Genomic DNA, 17,176 nt, shown 5'->3' with positions numbered 1-17,176 from the left:
TGTTCAGTGGGTTGGTGTTACAAATGTTGCATGTTTTTCCTTTTTCATCTTGGATGTCCTTGTCCATATGGTAATCGACACCCTACAGATCAGCCATTTACTCCAAACGAAGGCAAGAAAAAAAAAACAGAAAAAAAAGAGTAAGAGGCAATGGAAGGGCAGTTTAACAAAGCTATCAATGAGGGTAGTTTGGTATTTGTCTACATTGCTCCCCCCATGAAGGGCAATACCTATGGTTCCTTCCATTCCCTAGCTTCTTGCAGTTTTAGAAAGAGAAGTGGCCTGAGTTTTGTCTGTTCATCGCTTCCGCAAGCCACCGAAACTATCTACCTGCAACAACAACAATATTCCCAAATATATATCGAGTAAAGCATCTCCTGTTCTGGGGGACTATCTCACTGCGGTGCCTGGTTGCTCTCTCTCTCTCTCTCTCTGTTTCTCTGTCTGTCTGTCTGTCTCTCTCTCTCTCTCTCTCTCTCTCTCTGTGTGTGCGTGTGTGTGCGCCTCTGGAGAGAGAGAATTGGGGTATATGGAGTTGGTTGCTGAGTCAGAATAATGAAAGGAGGCGGACACATGGTATTCTTGCAAAGAAGGAAGTTTGGTTGCAGGGAGCTGTCGGGCATTGTCTGATCCTTGGCTTCTGCAAGTTTCAAAAGGTATAAAATCCTGCATCTTTTGTCAATTTTTGATGTTTAAGGTGGAAAGATTTGAGACCCACTAGCTTTTTTAGCTAGATTCTCGAAACTGACGAATCGGGATCGACATCCATTTTATTTCTTTCCCTTTTCTGGTAGTCTTCAATGCGCACAGTGTCATGTCTAATTCCTTTGGTAACCGGGGAAGCTTACCGATCTTTATGCTAGTTTTCTCATCGGGTGTGATTGTCCATCAATCTTGGTCTCATAGACTTGGTTGGATTTTAGTTTATCTCTCTATCTCTCTCTCCCTCTCTTTCTCTCTCTCTGGGGGTTCTATTTTGGGGAGTTATGCTATGTAGAGGGTTTTGAACAATGAATGAGAAAGATGGATTGGTGGTTTGTACATTTTCACAAAACGAGACTTGCTTTTAGTTTATTTTTGGGACTCTTCAACGATTAGATGGGCTTTTTACAGTAATCATCGATGTCTTCCAGTGTGGTGTATGTGAAACGTTGTCCATTCTTTTGACTAACCTATGTTTTCGGGATGACTGTAAAATGTTCCGATGACTCCTAATTACTTGTGTTTTTGCCTTCATGGTTTACTTACCTTGCGTCAAGCTACCTCAGTCCTTCTTAACCTTATATAACTAGCTATGCCTGAAGAATTCGATCAATAATATTTACCTGATTCTTTATGTCGATTGGCGTGACTAGCCATGAAGTGGTTTCAGAAAAGTATAGGCAAAGATTTGAGTTGTCTTGATGGGGTTGGAGGGTCTGATTCTTGGTGAGTTTGAGAGAGTTGATTAAAATTTGAAAATTTTGTTAAATGATGTAGATCCATCGTATATCAAGAACGAAGGTTTTGGAAAGCAGAACTGCAGTATTTTGGTCATAAATAGCTTTAAATTAAATTCAAGATATAATATATTAACTGGATAAATAGCTTGAATGTCAATCTTGATAATGTTTAAGAGGAAGGGTTTGATATTTGATAGCCCGACGCTTTTGAAAATTACACTTCGAAGATTTAGTTGGTTTCAGCAAATCTTTCGTATGCTCAGAAGGAAAGCTTTCAAGCTAAAGAAGGTGATGTAGTTATGAGCTTGCATAAAGCAATAGAAGTTTCAATGTTGTATTTTTTTTTTTTACTAATTTTAAGAAACTATGGGATTAATCTGATTTAGGTGATCTGTCTACTATGACTGTTCAAGTGGCACAAACGTGTATAGTAATTTTCACTTACACTGCTATATTCATCTTAAGAACTTTTGCACGAGCTGTTTCAGAAACTGTCTGCATGAATTTGTGCTTTTACACATGCATGCATTCGTGGTGGTGCATGTGCATGATTAGTTGCATGCATTTGCATTGTTTCTTCATTCATAAGGTTGTTCTGATATTGTCCTGCCACTACTGTCATGTTGCGTCTTTGGAACAGGTCTGATGGGAAATATGACTGGTGAAGCTCTAGTCAACAGTATTTCAAGATATATTCATTTAGTTGCCTGTCAGACCATGATGAAACTAGACCCACTTCAGAAAGACTACAGAAAGATAGTTGACATTCTGAAGCTTTTGAGGCCAGTGCTTGATGAGGCCATTGAGTCCAACGTACACTCAGAGGAGCTACTTGTGGAATTTGAGGAATTGGATTTGGTGGTTAATGAGGCCAGGGATGTCATTGAAAACTGGAATCCCAAAATGAGTAAGATATTAAATGTATGTCCCATTTCACTTGCTTTATGCTTGCCAACCTGGAGCTTGCTTCTATATATAATGCTTCACAGTAGGGAAAGCAATTCTTGAATAACTATATGTTAGAAAATTGTGTGTGTTATGCTAGCATTGTCGAGAAAATCACTGATGAGTTGCTGCTATTGCCATCATCTGTTTATTCCTTTAAAAAGTGAAGTGCCTCATTTAGGAATGCTGTGTCAACTGCATTCAGTTTATGTACATTCCTTCAGAGTAATCCCAGTCACTGCATAGACACCTCATGTAGTTATCATTGTTTGCTTTTTCCCATATCGCATCTTTGGTTAAACCTCGTTCATTGGTTGTATCCAAGACTTGTAACATTTGATGTGGTAGTGGGGTAATTCTTGTTACGTGCAAACTGGATTTAGGCGTTATCTCTATTCTTACCCCAGGGGATCGTTAGAATTGTCACTCTTAGATTTCAGTTAGTGTCTGGTCATCAAATATAACATGAATAACCCATCCTCTCGTCATTTGTAATATGATGGGCTCCAAAGAGAGAGAGACAGAGAGAGGTTGGACGGGGCAGAGGTTTGCAGCTTATTATATTGGAAGGTATCATATATATTTTTGGGCTAGTTAAACCTCCTATCTTCATTCTTTGTTTTGTTTTTTTAAGTTTGCCTTGCTTGTGACAACAAGATAAACCAATTAAAAAACTTAAATGCATCATTCAACAATAGGATAATTTGCATTACGGAAAATGAGAAGATCAACACAGTCACAGCAGTGCAGAAAATAAAAGGTTGAAAAAACAACACCACAATTCGCAACTCTGTTTTCTTCAGGAAACAGGAAAAAATACATTATAAATACTTGCATTCAACGAAACATTCAATTCGCTGACAGAATGAAATTTATTTTTTGAAAAAAAATTTATAAGATAGAAATACTTTTAAAAATAAAAACATCTTGGGAGAACATGAAAATCTTTTGCAAATTTCAGTCTGAAACATTACACACAGACATAAGCACACACACACACACACACACAGAGAGAGAGAGAGAGAGAGACGACTGTGCAAAAGAAGCATTCAAAGGAGCATTCTCAGGCCTGCAAATTGAAAATGAAGAGGAGGAAGAGTCCCCATTGGTTTTTATTTAACCCAAAAAGGGGGGCAGAACTGAACTTGGTCAAGGTTGACTGGGTCCATATCTGGGCAAAAATAGACTTGAATCCATTGACTTTACCTGACACTGTGTCCGAGCCGAGTAGAACACCACACCCACACCCACACCCATAAGGAGAATAGAACTTTATACTTGAATGCAGTAATGAAGATGAAGATGAGATCCAAATGGCTACTAAGAAAGGAGAATAAACATATGATCATGTGAAAGGATTGCATCATAGCACATATAAATTATAAACTAAAATTGACCCGTCATTTTCTTAACTGTTCCATTTTCTTAGCATGAGGTGGTAGATCGTGAACTTTGTATAGTATCTGGTGCTGGGTGGTTATTTTTCCCTTTCCAGCATCTGCATGCTTGCAGTTCCTGCTTCCAGTATGCAACGTCTGATGGTGCATTTGAGAAACATATGTGCCTAGTTACATGAGTTCATTAGAGAAAGATGTAAAAAGCTTCACGTCTCAGTGTATCTTTTGTTTGTGAAACCTCTCTACATCATAAGCTAGCCCTTGTCCCCAAAATCATGAAGTAGCTCTTGACTAGAAGATTTTTTGCCCAGGTCTTAAGAAGTGAGCCACTGGTGATGAAGGTCCAAAAAAGTTGTCTGGGAATTTGTTGTGTACTGAACAGATTGCTGATCTCTCCTGCAATTGAGGTATTATAGAATTATCTTTAATGTTTATTTTTTTCATATGCTTTTCTTGTGCATATCAACTTTGATTTTTTCTGGTTTTTACAGCTTTAGGACTGGTTGCATACAAGTGGCATCTGATAGAATTTGAATTGTGTCAGCACTGTATGCAGGAACTTCAATGTATGGAACAGGGACAAGCATCAGAATTCATCGAAGAAGCTCTGAGAGATCAGAGAGACAATCTCAGACCCCGATCAGATAATTTGATGAAAATTGTGGAACTGCTTGGTTTGGCATCTAACCAGGAGTTATTCAGGGAAAGTGTTGCTTTGGAGAAGGAAAAGGAGAAGGCTGAATTAACAAAAGAAAGAACAGACATACACTATCTTGATCAGATTATTGTCCTTGTCAGCCACATTCGTGATTGCATCAGTTTGAATAAATCCAGGCTTACTGATGGCAGGGCAGTTCCTGCATATTTTTGCTGCCCATTGTCAATGGAGTTGATGATTGATCCAGTTATTGTGGCCTCCGGACAAACATTTGAAAGGGCTTTCATTCAGAAGTGGCTTGACTATGGCTTAAGAACTTGCCCGAAGACATGCCAGTCACTTGCTCACTGTGATCTCATTCCTAATGACACAGTTAAGGGACTTATTCTGAATTGGTGTGAGATGAACAATGTTCTTTTTCCCCCTTCCTTCATGTCAGTAGATCACCAGCATTCATACCCTTATGCTCCTTCAACAGTCTTGGATTCTCCAGATAGTAAAACCCTTCCACGCAATAGGAGTGTTAGGTCTGATGAGGCCCTGTATACAGCCAATCAGTACTTTGGCAGCAATGAAGTCTTGAGTGATCACATTTCAATTTCTCAAGGAGTTAGGAACATGTCAATTCAGAAAGATGGCACTGTATCGTTTCAAAATGGAAACTCCTTTACAGAAAGAAGGAAAGGGAGTCATGGCATGCGCTGTGAAATTCCAAGTGTGGTGGTGTCAGAAAGTAAACCCAGCAACCTCTCATCATGTGACCAATCTAGTGATCATAGCCGGACTGATTCACTGTCAAGTGCCATTTCTAGCGTTGAGTATAATCATGCAGTGGGTACAGAAGATTCAAATGAAGCAACCAGGTTTTCAGGCAAGCACGATAGCAATGAGGCCTCTGGAGAAATTACATCTTTCCGTCATGTTTCCCCCACTTGGTTGCCTGGACGAGTGCATAGTTCAGGAAACCGGGCACAGGCTGGTGATAGTACTGTTCCTCGAAAGCATGCATCTTCACTTCCATCTTACAGACGTGAGGATGCCTCAGCTTCAACAACTGTTGAACATGTTAAAAAATTGATTGAAGGACTTCATAGTCAATCAATTGGATCACAAACGGCAGCAGCAGAAGAGCTTCGGCTTTTGGCAAAGTATAATATGGAAAACCGGATAATGATTGCAGAATGTGGAGCTATAGCTCCATTAGTTTCTCTATTATATTCTCAAGATAAAAAGACACAGGAAAATGCAGTGACAGCACTTCTGAACTTATCGATAAATGATGAAAACAAATGTAGAATTGCAGAAGCAGGTGTGATTGAACCTCTCATTCATATCTTGAAGACAGGAAATTCTGAAGCCAAGGAAAACTCTGCTGCAACTTTGTTTAGCCTCTCAGTTATGGAGGAATACAAGGCCAAGATTGGGAGATCTGGTGCTATCCGTCCTTTGGTTGAACTTCTTGGTAAAGGAACCCTTAGAGGAAAGAAAGATGCAGCCACTGCACTCTTTAATCTATCCATCTTCCATGAGAACAAAGCACGCATAATCCAGGCAGGTGCCGTCAAGTTCCTTGTGGAGTTGATGATGGATCCAGAAGCAGGAATGATTGATAAAGCTGTTGCCGTTCTGGCAAATCTATCAACGACCCCAGAAGGCCGATCAACTATTTGCGAGGAGGGTGGGATTCCAGCATTAGTGGAGGTTGTTGAGTTTGGATCTCAAAGGGGTAAAGAGAATGCAGCTGCGGCCTTGTTGCAGCTCTGCATTAATAGCCAGAGTTACTCCAGCCTGGTGTTGCAGGAAGGAGCTGTGCCCCCACTAGTTGCGTTATCTCAGTCAGGCACACCAAGAGCAAAAGAGAAGGTAATGTGTTCTTCCATGATTTTCATGTTCCATAGAGTAGCCTTAAAACACCATGCAGATTGAGTTGGACGACCAAGTCAAAAAATTGGTCGTTCCATTTCAGAACTCTAGTATCAAGGCCAATGAATTTGGAAGGCATGTTCTAGCTGCATGCCAACAAGAGCACCGTACACCTGGCTAGGGAGTCCGCTTAAGAATTTCGAGTTGGAGGAGGTCAAGAATTTGACACCCAGGGTTCATCTTTTTGCATAGATTGGTAGAAGCCTGCTTAACCCCCGCTTGGCCATGGAAAAATATAAAAAATGAGCTCACTTAGACAAAGTAGGTTCCCCTCTCTGTTGACCAACTACTGGCCCATTTGCACGACACAAGGAACCTGTTAGGTAACTCGTTTTAGTAACAAATCTAGTTTTAAAAATACTTGTTTCTTGTAACATCGGGTTTCTGACAGTGTTAGTGCATCTTCACGGCTTGTCAAGCTTTCGTATGAGTTACCAAATTCGTTAAGTTTATTGAGTTAGTTGATCATTTTCATTTTCTACTTAACTGAGTCAATTAACTGAAATATGCTAAATGCATTTCTCTGCTCCGTGTGTATTCTACAACTAAAACTCAAAGAAGCTAAGCTGGTAAAGAAGTTGCATGCACATCTTTGTCGCTGCGTCTGTTATGGGCTGTTAAGCCTCTGATTCGGAAGTACCAAACTAAGACAAGGTTCATGGCTTCTGCAGGCACAACAGATCCTCAGTCATTTTAGGAACCAAAGAGAGGGAAAAATGGGCAAGGGGAAGCAATAAGATGATCGCTACATGAGTTAAGCAGTCTCCAAGTTCATATCTGCGTCTGTTCAGTGAGATTTATTTCATCTTCAGTTATCGTTTTTCACCGCTGCAACATGCCTATCATTGCCGTCCTAATTTTGCGATGCAGCCCGTCAGGCGGTGAGATTTGTTGTAGTTCGAATGGCGTTTCATTTCTGATGTATATAACTTTCCCTCTCTCCACACGCACACACCCGAGATTGGAGTATGTTTTTCTGTGTAACTGTTGCATGTTTGCATAAGGAGGCTAGTTGGAAATTCATGTCCATACATCTTGGTGTGAAGAGAGAGAGAGAGAGAGAGAGAGAGAGAGAGAAAGAGAGATTTAAAAACATCTAGCAGGCATAATGGGACGTGTGCGTCGTAGTGTCCTTGCTTCCACTCTGAAACTGACATATGATGGAGCGTATTTATTTACATAGATGATGCCCATATGCCCTTCTCTTCACCTTAGTTTCCAACCAAATATTGTGGAAACAGTAGCTGCACGTTCCAAATAAGGCACTCCTTCAGTTCCAGAAACATATGTTTGATTACAGTAACTACATTATTTGATATTACACACCTGAATGCACGAGAGCGTGTAGTGGATATCACTCTCCGAGATCTGGTGGTGTAAAACCACCCTAATACTGCAAAAAATGAAACAAATACTAGTGTATGAAACACATGGGCTATGGAAACACAAGGCTGAACAGTCAACATTGGTAAAATAAACGTTACGTTAGTAACGACATTAACAGCTGCAAACGTTCCCTACCTATAACCCTTCTACAAGTTTCACCTAAAGAGTTCTGAAACAAACTCGGTTTCAACGAAGTGGTTTTAAGGTAAGACAGCTATTTTGATGTATTTTTTACTTTTTGCAGAGGTAGTCCAGGAAGGCGGATGGCCGTAAACCTCAGAAATCGTTTTAAAAATGGTTAACAAAAAGGTATTCAGACTATTCTTCTATAAAAGGCTAACGGCAGATATTGTTTTGTAACAAAGTCCACACGGCCGGGACCATTTTGCAATCAATGGAGAATCAAAAGAATTTTTAACTGGGGACATTGGTTGAATGACAGGCAGTTCGCAGTTTAAAAGCAAAGGAACATGGTCAAAAGGGATGGAGCTAATCCGGTTTTGGGAGATGAAAAGAAACTAAACAACCACTGGCAGACTCCGAAAACCAAAGCTATAGCTAAGGTTCTTAGGAGGAGTTCGTACCTGCTGCAAGTGTCCACTGCCATCACAAGTATGCCGTGCTCTTTCAAGAAATTACAGAATTTTTCTACTGAAATGTTTGAGCTTTCCAGGATCTCGAAAAAGACCTATTTGTTTAAAACACAGAGAGTAGATGTTAGGATCCACACACAAACCAAACTTAGCAGCATAACACAGCATGAAAAGAGCTAAGGCCGGGAGGATGAGGAGACTTAACAATATTTGTCTCCACAGAAGCCGAGTTCACTTTCAGTCCTTTGATCCGACTAAGTCCCTCTGCAAGAGAATTAACATGACGTTAGAGAAACCACATAAAAAGAGGATTTACAATCCATCAATCTGCCTGCGTGATGGTGAAATAATTCCAATAGTCGAAAGTATCTTAAAAAAGCGTTCCGCTCCTTCTGGCCCAGCCAAGGCACAAACTCACCAGTACATGTTCAATTTATAAGGATGAAAGTTTCAAAAGTTGAGAATTTCTGGCAGAGAAAACAATGAAACAAAAGGGATCATAGCTGTAGATGGCATGCCTGCATGCGATCAGCACGACCGCATCAAAAAGTCCACCTATACTTGACCACATAATTTGGCAATTTTTAACCAAACAAGTTACAGATTCTAGTGTGGAAGCCACAAAACATTTGCGACAGCCTCCATAGGTTACAATTATGCACGAGTACGCCAGAATCAGCAAACCAAGGTAAGGAGTCAAACCTGCTAAAATCTTGGCCTTCCGATGATCCTCTGCAAGCTTACTGACGTTATCATTCAATGCAACTCGTGCAGCAGCACATAAGATTCCAACTTGCCTCATCGCACCGCCCAGGGTTTTCCTAAGCCTTTTTGCCTACAGAACATCCATAAGGTGTACTCTGTATCAATTGCTACTATCATCAAAACACTTGTTAGAAATAGAAACATTTAAATGAATAATGGAAGGCACCTTTACAATGAAGCTTTTGGAGCCTAGAATTACTGACCCAACTGGAGCCCCCAGACCTTTGGATAGACATACCTGTTCGGTGCATTAAAAAACACAGCTGAAAAGACCTATTCAGATAGCTCAGCAGCGCAAAGATACACTACTATCACAAGAAGAATATCTGACATTTCCAAAATCCAAGTTGAAGAACAATGTTTGAGAGAGAGAGATTCAACATGGAGAAATATTGTCATTTCGTACCGACACAGAGTCCGCAGCTTGGACAAGCCTGTCAACAGGAACTCCCAATGCCTGATATTGGAAACCTTTGATATCAGAGAAAAATGAGAGGGAGATAGAGAGAGAGAGTATGAACATACAACAAGGCAGACAAAACAGATTTATATCAGATCAATAAACTTATGTAATGTGGAATATAACAATCAAGTAAATCCGCACACCATTCAGTGATGTAGGTCCTAACAAGCATGCACTTGGAAAGGCCAAATGGAGCTCAGTTAGAAATATAGATAAATAGGATAAGACAAATGCTAACAAAGGTCAGAATAGTGTACACAATGTACCACATCATATGATACATTAGGTTGTGCAATGTAGGTAAGACGAGAAGCAATAAGATACACTTCTGCACCTAGTTTCAGCGGTGTCTTATGTGTATTGGCCTACGATATGCATTGTGTTGTACGATACATTATTGGTGGATAATAAGGGGGTTGCCAGACCCTTTCTCAATATTGGACTTCAAAAGTTTTTTATCCCCTACTCTGACACTCTTAGGGTGTTGTGTGTGAGGAAGGTCTTGTATGTTTGAGAAGAAAAACACTGATTGGAGGGTGATGTTGTGTGTGAGAGATCGATTTTGTGTTGAAGATAGAAGTCTTTCACACTTTTTGGCATCAAAGTTATGAAGTTCTCGACTTATGCCATATGTTTTTTCTTAAAAGATTGGTTCAAGGATTGTCAAACAATTTCCGTCAACTTTTGAAGTAGATCTGACGATGGCTGGTTTAGTTGGGAGATTTGGCGATCCTTCCTGTGATCAATATTGTCAGTTAGATGTGCTTATAAGAACTACCACACGTTCTTTTTGCAATCAACATCTGCAGGATGGACCCTTGATGTTTAAACTGCATCTGATTAGCCAAGATAATAGTGTATTTTGCATCACCATGCATTTATATGAAAAAGGCACCTAATTTGCATGAATAATTCACAGAGAAACCAATGTTGTAAAAAGCGTATCATAAACCGTATCGTTCTTGCTTTAAGATACGCTGTATCGTAAAATATCATAACGTATCGTAACCGTATCATTTTCTTTTTTTTAAAAAAAATCAGAAAAAATTCTCAAAAAATAATAAAAAATCAATAAAAATTACTGTATCGTACTTGTATCGTGCCGTATCGTAACCGTATCGTAAATGTACGATACAGGGGTGTATCGTATCGTATTTTACGTTTGATACGATACGTTAGTACAGCACTGAGAGAAACTCACCTAAAGAAGGACAAAGGTTGAAATTGATTATCCAAATTTACCTCTATCGAATATTGTTCCTGAATCTGAAGATCAAGATGATACACTAAAAAAACTGATAGTTGCTAAATCTGAAGATGAGGCTATTGCAATAGCAACATCAATTATATGACCACCACTTCAAAAACTCAATGAAGCAAGGAAACTGGAAGCCTAAAAGAGCAAGAGACTTAATGAAGCCATCAAGTCCTTATTTGAAAATGCAAATAATACTGCTCTTACTTTGGTTAGCCTAAAGACTTTGTTACTAGGAACTCGGATTTCCATGTACTTCAAGTTTTATGCTTAACTTATTTCCTAAGAACTTTAAGTCAATTTAATGATGTAATTTGATCATTATGTTTCTGTTAAATTGGGATTTTCTGTTCATTAGTTGTTGTTTTCTTATGTAACCTTATGTCAATGCAATTCATGTTCTCTCCTAGGGAACATTTTTCCTATTTTTTATATTTTTTTCAAATTTTTATAAATTTTTCATTAATTTTTATATTAAAACAAGCATCTTTTAATGTTATGTTACATATCTAACTTTGGACCTGTCAGAAACAAGTTACATCACACACTTCATTTAACTGAGAGACAAGGGCTTGTGATGATCACAGCAGGTCAAAGCACCACTTCCAACAGAATAGAAGAACCGATTATATACTAGAAATTAAAACCGAGAAATAGCTTTAGAGATGCATAAAAATAGTTGAAGCATAGGTTTTGAACACAGAAATTCTAGCAAAAAAAGACACTATTCAACGGAAATTAAAAGAAGTATAAAGTATAAACTAGTCAAAGTATTATATCAAACCAACAAAAACAGAAAGCTTACAACTGATGCATTAAAAATGCGGGCCCCGTCAATGTGGAGCTTTAATGCATGCCTCTTTGCAATTTCTCCCACCTTGTCCGTGTATTCTAGAGAAATGCATCTACCACCAGAACTGCAATTTAAGAGGCAAAATTAAGAATAGTGACTAATTTACGTGGAATGCCAGACTAACATACAAACAATTGCAAGAGCAGACCTCCACCTTAACATAGAGATAGTAACCTCATTTACAATTGTGTCTAAAGTAACTTTTTAAGTCACATACCTCCATCATTTCGATTGATCATATTAACACATGGAGTCATGAAGTTCAAAAATGTCCCATCCTTATATTTTGAAAGGGATACCTCTCGGTGCAAAAGAAATTCCTCAAAGTAACAACATCCATTGATGGGATGTGATTGTTTCATTCCTTGGTGTAATCGTTAGTAAGTTACGATGAAATTCTGTAATCCCCAACAGATGAAGCACATGCAAATGACATCCAGCTAATTGTACAATTAGAGGTTATTAGTTGAACCAACATGTTAAGCTAGCAGGCTGCAAGTCTATCATCTTACTTGGATGCAGGGAAAAGCATATGCCAAACTATTTGGCAGACAAACAAATTAAACTATTTCTAGAAGCGGGAAGAGTACCATTAACTCCAATAAAAAAAAAAACATATCGGATCGATTTTAAGGAACTCTGAGTTAGCTGGCACCTTTGATAAATTTACATACCAGGGGCCACTAGCGATTTGAAAAGAAACAGATAAGGCCAGTTAGCCACAAGGGCAAATAAGTATCCACGTCACAGTTTGAGGGAAGGCAATAACATAACAAATATGTTGTTCTGGGGTGAAGGAAACTGGAAAAGTACCAACAAGAACTACTCTGAGTAATAGTGCAGTAGCAAAGCCAGCAGTACTAAACACAAATACGACCTCAAAGACAAAAGGCAAAAGCAGAAGAGACCAATTCAGAAACTATTTACACAAAATCGAACAGAAAACATGTGCAGTGAATAAATAGGAAAGCACTAAAAAACATAGATACGAGGTCCCAAGGAGGAAGAGCATTATAAAGCCAAAATTCAAACTTACACAGAAACACATGAAAAAATGGATTTTTCCCTCGTCAGACAAGTTATTGAAGGGTCCAAAAGCAGGTATCCTACTATTCTGATATTCTGGGTTAATAACAGAAGCACAAGCCAGGATAATTCAATGTACTGAAAAGCGTACCAGTCTACCCTCAATCATCATTTATAGGTGATGGGGTTTCTCCTGCCAATAGAGACCATAAAGAATCTTTTTCATGACATTTTCACTTGCACATCATAACAGAAATAGCCATTATTGGGGTGCTTGGACCTGCGGATCTAGGATCCCATATCTGACACGTTTGGTCTGAGAGCTTTGGCTTATGGCAGCCACCTGTGGGAGGTCAAATCAATTCATGGCATCAGGGCTTGTTCCATATGTTCACACATCTCTGTTGAGATCAGCGGTATCATCCAGTTGCATCATCCACGTATTGAACATGAATTTCTAACCGGCAAAGTGGACGGTCACTGACACAATCACATCTGGTTTATCTTTGCATCTTCCATGTTCCAACTTTTCAGAAGCATACATTGATTTAACGATTTTTTAAGTGCACAATGTCACTGTTTTGGAGTTACCTCTGTTCTTTTGCCAATATCATTTGCATGCGATGAGGTTTTTCTTATCCCACATAAACAGCAAGGCACATCCACAGACATATGAACCAGTGTCCTGAAAACTTATGGTGGCGATCCATTACGCCAGCACCACATGTTGCTATGCGGTGACAAAATAGCAGCCAGAGCATCAAGACAAAACACGGGCCTGTTTGTTTCACGAGCTAGGAAGCATCCTAGTTTGCAAATTCCGGAGCGCAAGTCTCCAACTAGAAGGTACTTTTTCCAGAATGGAACCACGACTATGAACCTTTATTTAAGCAGGTGTGGCCCAGAGAATAGCATTTCATATCCAATAATGCAGTCTCCGGAGGTGAGTAACTGTCACGGCTGGTAACAAAGGAGAATCTACAATGGGACCCCGCAGGGGACACAATGGAAGGTGGTTCTCACAAAAAGAAAAATACAAAAACAGAAGAAAAAGAACGGGACCGAGGAAAAAGGAGGTAAAAAAAGAAAGATACTAAGTAGACTTCGTCCTAGGCATCAGATCCCACACAAATTTCGAAAAGGTAACTTCATAAGAAATCGCGGAAAAAAAATGCCGGGGATAAAGACGTTTAAAGACTACCAAAACTGGGAAGAAGAATAACTTCAGACAGTAACTACATACCGACAGAAGTCGTGAAGAACACAAGTGAGGGCACAGGGGAAGGATCATAGGCAGTGATATTTTGCAAACCACAACATGCATAATTCAAGAAGATCATGAAAAGGAGAGGAAAACGTTACTTTGCGTGAGTGTTCTCTAGACAGATAAGCCTCGTGGTTGGGTAGTAAAGCTCTTCATGAGGGTCCCTGATAGCTGCTTCAATCAAATCAAGATCCATCGTCCCATCCGGATTGTTCGGGACTGTTCTTGAATGAACGCCTCCGATAGTAGAGATTCCGCCGTTCTCATATACATTGATATGGCATTTGTCTCCAAGGATGACTTCACTTCCTCTGACCTCACAGTGAACCAAAACGCATATAAGGTTGGCCATAGTCCCCGAAGGAACAAAACAGGCCGCTTCCTTGCCCACAAGAGCAGCAATCTCCGCCTCGAAAAGGCTAGCGGTGGGGTCGGAGCCCAAAACGTCATCATCCACAATGGCGCTAGCCGCTGCTGCTCGCATTGCTTCTGTCGGTTTTGTCACCGTATCAGATCTCAGGTCCACGATTTTAGTCACCATTTTTTCCGCTTATTGACCGACTTTAAATCAAGAAGCCTCTGAGATCCCTGTTCCAATGAACAATTTCGAAAAAACAGTTATTGAAATTGACACAAAAACGAAATAACATTAAAAACACCAGACATATCAATTCTTTCCCACAGCAGAAAATTTGGTTACCCAGCCTTGCTCGTTCTCTTGTTTGTTGAAGAGATTCTAGTGCCTCTTTACCCCTCCCACCAAGATAAGTGAGATCAAGTGGGGAGAACGGCCGGCATGAGTTCTTCATCTCAGTCACCAGAAGGGACGTTCTTTGTCGCATGTGCGACAGATGGCTCGGAAAAGAAAAGAGATTTCCCCGACTCTTTCGGAATCTTGTACGGCCTACCCATCCTTTTATCGTTTTATCGAAGGGGATAGTTCTCGCAGCTCTTTTTTTAGCACAAGCGCTGCACTACCTTCCCTTACCTCTTAATAAAAATATAACATCTGTATCTCTCACACACACGCACGCACACACAATTTTTTGTCAACTAATGTCTTCTTGATGGAACCATAATTTTTTGTTATACACACGCAAACCATCCTCAGCAACAGGGTTTGCCAGGACAGGAAAGACAAGGAAAAGTTATTTGATCTCCCCTAGTAATATTCTCTCTCTCTCTCTCTCTCTCTCTATATATATATATATATATATATATATATATATATATATATAAAAGATTCGCGTTCCCCACAAAAGACCGTCCATCCCCAAGCGGGATCGTGGCCGGAGTGGAAGCGAGCCATCGATGGGCGTCCTCTAGACGTAATGTCGCAAATGACCAGGATCTGGATGGACATATAAAGAACGTATGTTGGACGAAACGTTCACATCGTGGATGATGATGCAATCTAAAGCATATAAAAAGGGAAGATTGATAAACAGAGAGTCCACCTGAGGACTTTGATGCCGCCTCTGCAACGACGGACGGTGCTTACGGGCCCTTTCTGCACAGATTTAAGATATAAACAGTACTTGCAAGTCGCAACACGTCACTCAGCCTGGAAAAAGAAAAACTTTTTTTGGTTACAAAAAGAAACGTGAGAGCGAGACAGAAAAACAAAAAGCAAAATGAGGGTCGAAACCCCGTCTTTCCGTCATGCCCAGCATTTATAAATGGTTTAAAACCTCAAAAAGCCAGAAGCACCATGAAGAAGCGCTCTGTGAAGAAGCGATACGTGAGGTCATGTTATTGTGAAGACCAAACAATCGATAAAAATGAAAAAAATCGGAGGCCTCAATAAAGGAAATGATATCCGAGTCAATTTAAAATGACGTAACAACAAAATTGGGATTCTAGTGATGGAAAATCAAACTCGCGTTGGAGAATCAAGATTCCTGATACACGCTCTGCTTTTCACTCCTTCGGAATTAGGATCCTTCCTGTTACCTTCGAATGATTCCAGCAACGATTTAAAACCCGTTCAATCAACCCGTTCCGTATGTCCATTTCATATTCTCATCACAGGTTCGTCTCGTTAAGATTTTGTTCCTTTTCAACGAAAAAATTTCATAGGTTCTCGGTAGCAATTTACAAGCCCAACCCAAAGTTACGCAGAAAATCAAATGAAAAAGTATAAACAAACAAACGCGATTATAGGAAAAAGCAATCGATAGGTCAAAAGAAGAGCATTTCCATCACGCCGATATTCGCGGCAAAACTTGAAATGGCTTCCGCATAGAATCTTGAAAACATCGAAATCCGCCTCCGAAATGGCAACAAATTTTCCAAGCTATCAAAGGCTACTAGCTAAGCGCCTAAGCCATTACCAATGAGAATCAACAGTCAGCTTCTCTCTCTCTCTCTCTCTCTCACCTGTGACCGTCTCTGAGCCGCGAAAAGAACCGCCGCTCCTTCTCTCACTAACTCGCAAAATGAGCCGTCAAATCTTCCGACGTGACTCCTCCGCTTTCCCCACGCTCTGCCACTTCGAATTCGTCTACGTGGAGAACATTTACCCCGTAGAACCAGAGAGATGGTTTCAGATAGCTTCGACGGCAATCAGAAGGGTATTTTCCGAAGAGAACCGGGACTATGAAGATGAAACCTCGGAGTGGGAAACCCTAGGCCGGAGTTTTCCACGTATTCCGACGTCGAAGAGCGTGCCGCGAGGCCACCGTCGTCGCTATAAAACGGGAGGGTAGGAGGGGCACTCTGGCACTCTTGCAATGAGAGACATCGAGGGAGCCAGCGGGTGACCCCTTTATAGCAAAGGAGGGGGAGGGGGAGGAATCGGGAGAGGAAGGAAGAGCTTCCCTCCCCGCCTACCGGAAAAAAAGGGAAGGGATGAAAGAGATTGGTTCGAGCTTCCAGGTCAGGGCTGATGCTGCCCGTTCCCTTTCCGAAGTTAATAACCCAAAAATTAGTGTGTTCGTGAAGTGTAGCCTCGGCGAAACCTGCTGCTGCTACATGGCGAGTTGTTGGTTCGATTTCCGAGAGCATCAATTTTTTTTTTTATTTTCACGGCCGTAAGAAACAAAAGAATTATCCTTTGAATGCAAACTAACGTATCGGCATTTTTTGCAAAAAGTTTAATGAATGAGCCTACTCTTGGCTACGTTTCCTAGTTTTCTTGAATTTTGTGACGTGGGTCCAGCCTTTTACCGAACGAGGGCTTGTGGTTTTGTTCATATTATTTTTTT

The 17,176-nt window shown here is 40.3% G+C and overlaps 2 protein-coding genes across 8 annotated transcripts; one reads left to right on the top strand and one right to left on the bottom strand.

Annotated features, from left to right (window-relative positions):
- Positions 1–244: 244 nt before the first annotated feature.
- On the top strand, positions 245–7,394 carry LOC116265764 (U-box domain-containing protein 4-like). Of its 5 annotated transcripts, none has more exons than XM_031646646.2 (5): positions 245–656; positions 2,083–2,349; positions 4,096–4,191; positions 4,341–6,305; positions 7,037–7,394. In XM_031646646.2, the coding sequence occupies exons 3-5, from the start codon at positions 4,120–4,122 to the stop codon at positions 7,100–7,102; spliced, it is 2,103 nt and encodes a 700-aa protein (XP_031502506.1). In that variant the 5' UTR covers positions 245–656; positions 2,083–2,349; positions 4,096–4,119; the 3' UTR covers positions 7,103–7,394. The 5 variants fall into 5 exon arrangements, with proteins under 5 accessions (XP_031502506.1, XP_031502505.1, XP_031502504.1 ...); XM_031646645.2 differs by having other exon boundaries at positions 4,329–6,305; XM_031646644.2 differs by having other exon boundaries at positions 2,083–2,363.
- On the bottom strand, positions 7,125–16,864 carry LOC116265766 (low-specificity L-threonine aldolase 1-like). Of its 3 annotated transcripts, XM_031646648.2 has the most exons (11): positions 16,350–16,864; positions 15,428–15,534; positions 14,069–14,558; positions 11,633–11,744; positions 9,516–9,566; positions 9,276–9,347; positions 9,047–9,179; positions 8,550–8,608; positions 8,336–8,439; positions 7,692–7,758; positions 7,125–7,609 (listed from the first exon to the last, which is right to left on the bottom strand). In XM_031646648.2, exons 3-11 carry the CDS (start codon positions 14,509–14,511, stop codon positions 7,577–7,579), a joined length of 1,074 nt encoding a protein of 357 aa, XP_031502508.1. In that variant the 5' UTR covers positions 14,512–14,558; positions 15,428–15,534; positions 16,350–16,864; the 3' UTR covers positions 7,125–7,576. The 3 variants fall into 3 exon arrangements, with proteins under 3 accessions (XP_031502508.1, XP_031502509.1, XP_031502511.1); XM_031646649.2 differs by lacking the exon at positions 15,428–15,534; XM_031646651.2 differs by lacking the exons at positions 15,428–15,534; positions 16,350–16,864 and adding an exon at positions 14,671–15,006.
- Between the last annotated feature and the right edge of the window lie 312 nt (positions 16,865–17,176).

Source organism: Nymphaea colorata, chromosome 12, assembly GCF_008831285.2.
Source record: "Nymphaea colorata isolate Beijing-Zhang1983 chromosome 12, ASM883128v2, whole genome shotgun sequence".
NCBI classification, from domain to species: domain Eukaryota; kingdom Viridiplantae; phylum Streptophyta; class Magnoliopsida; order Nymphaeales; family Nymphaeaceae; genus Nymphaea; species Nymphaea colorata.
This window is presented reverse-complemented; position numbering and strand designations above follow the sequence as displayed.

Coding starts and splice junctions, on each gene's coding strand:
- LOC116265764 (XM_031646643.2), top strand. CDS start 2,088: ATGGGAAATATGACTGGTGAAGCTCTAGTCAACAGTATTTCAAGATAT. Junction 4,192..4,328: donor TGATCTCTCCTGCAATTGAG/GTATTATAGAAT, acceptor GAATTGTGTCAG/CACTGTATGCAGGAACTTCA. Junction 6,306..7,036: donor CACCAAGAGCAAAAGAGAAG/GTAATGTGTTCT, acceptor TGGCTTCTGCAG/GCACAACAGATCCTCAGTCA.
- LOC116265766 (XM_031646648.2), bottom strand. CDS start 14,511: ATGGTGACTAAAATCGTGGACCTGAGATCTGATACGGTGACAAAACCG. Junction 7,759..8,335: donor GCAGTGGACACTTGCAGCAG/GTACGAACTCCT, acceptor CATTTTTTGCAG/TATTAGGGTGGTTTTACACC. Junction 7,610..7,691: donor ACACGCTCTCGTGCATTCAG/GTGTGTAATATC, acceptor TGGAACGTGCAG/CTACTGTTTCCACAATATTT.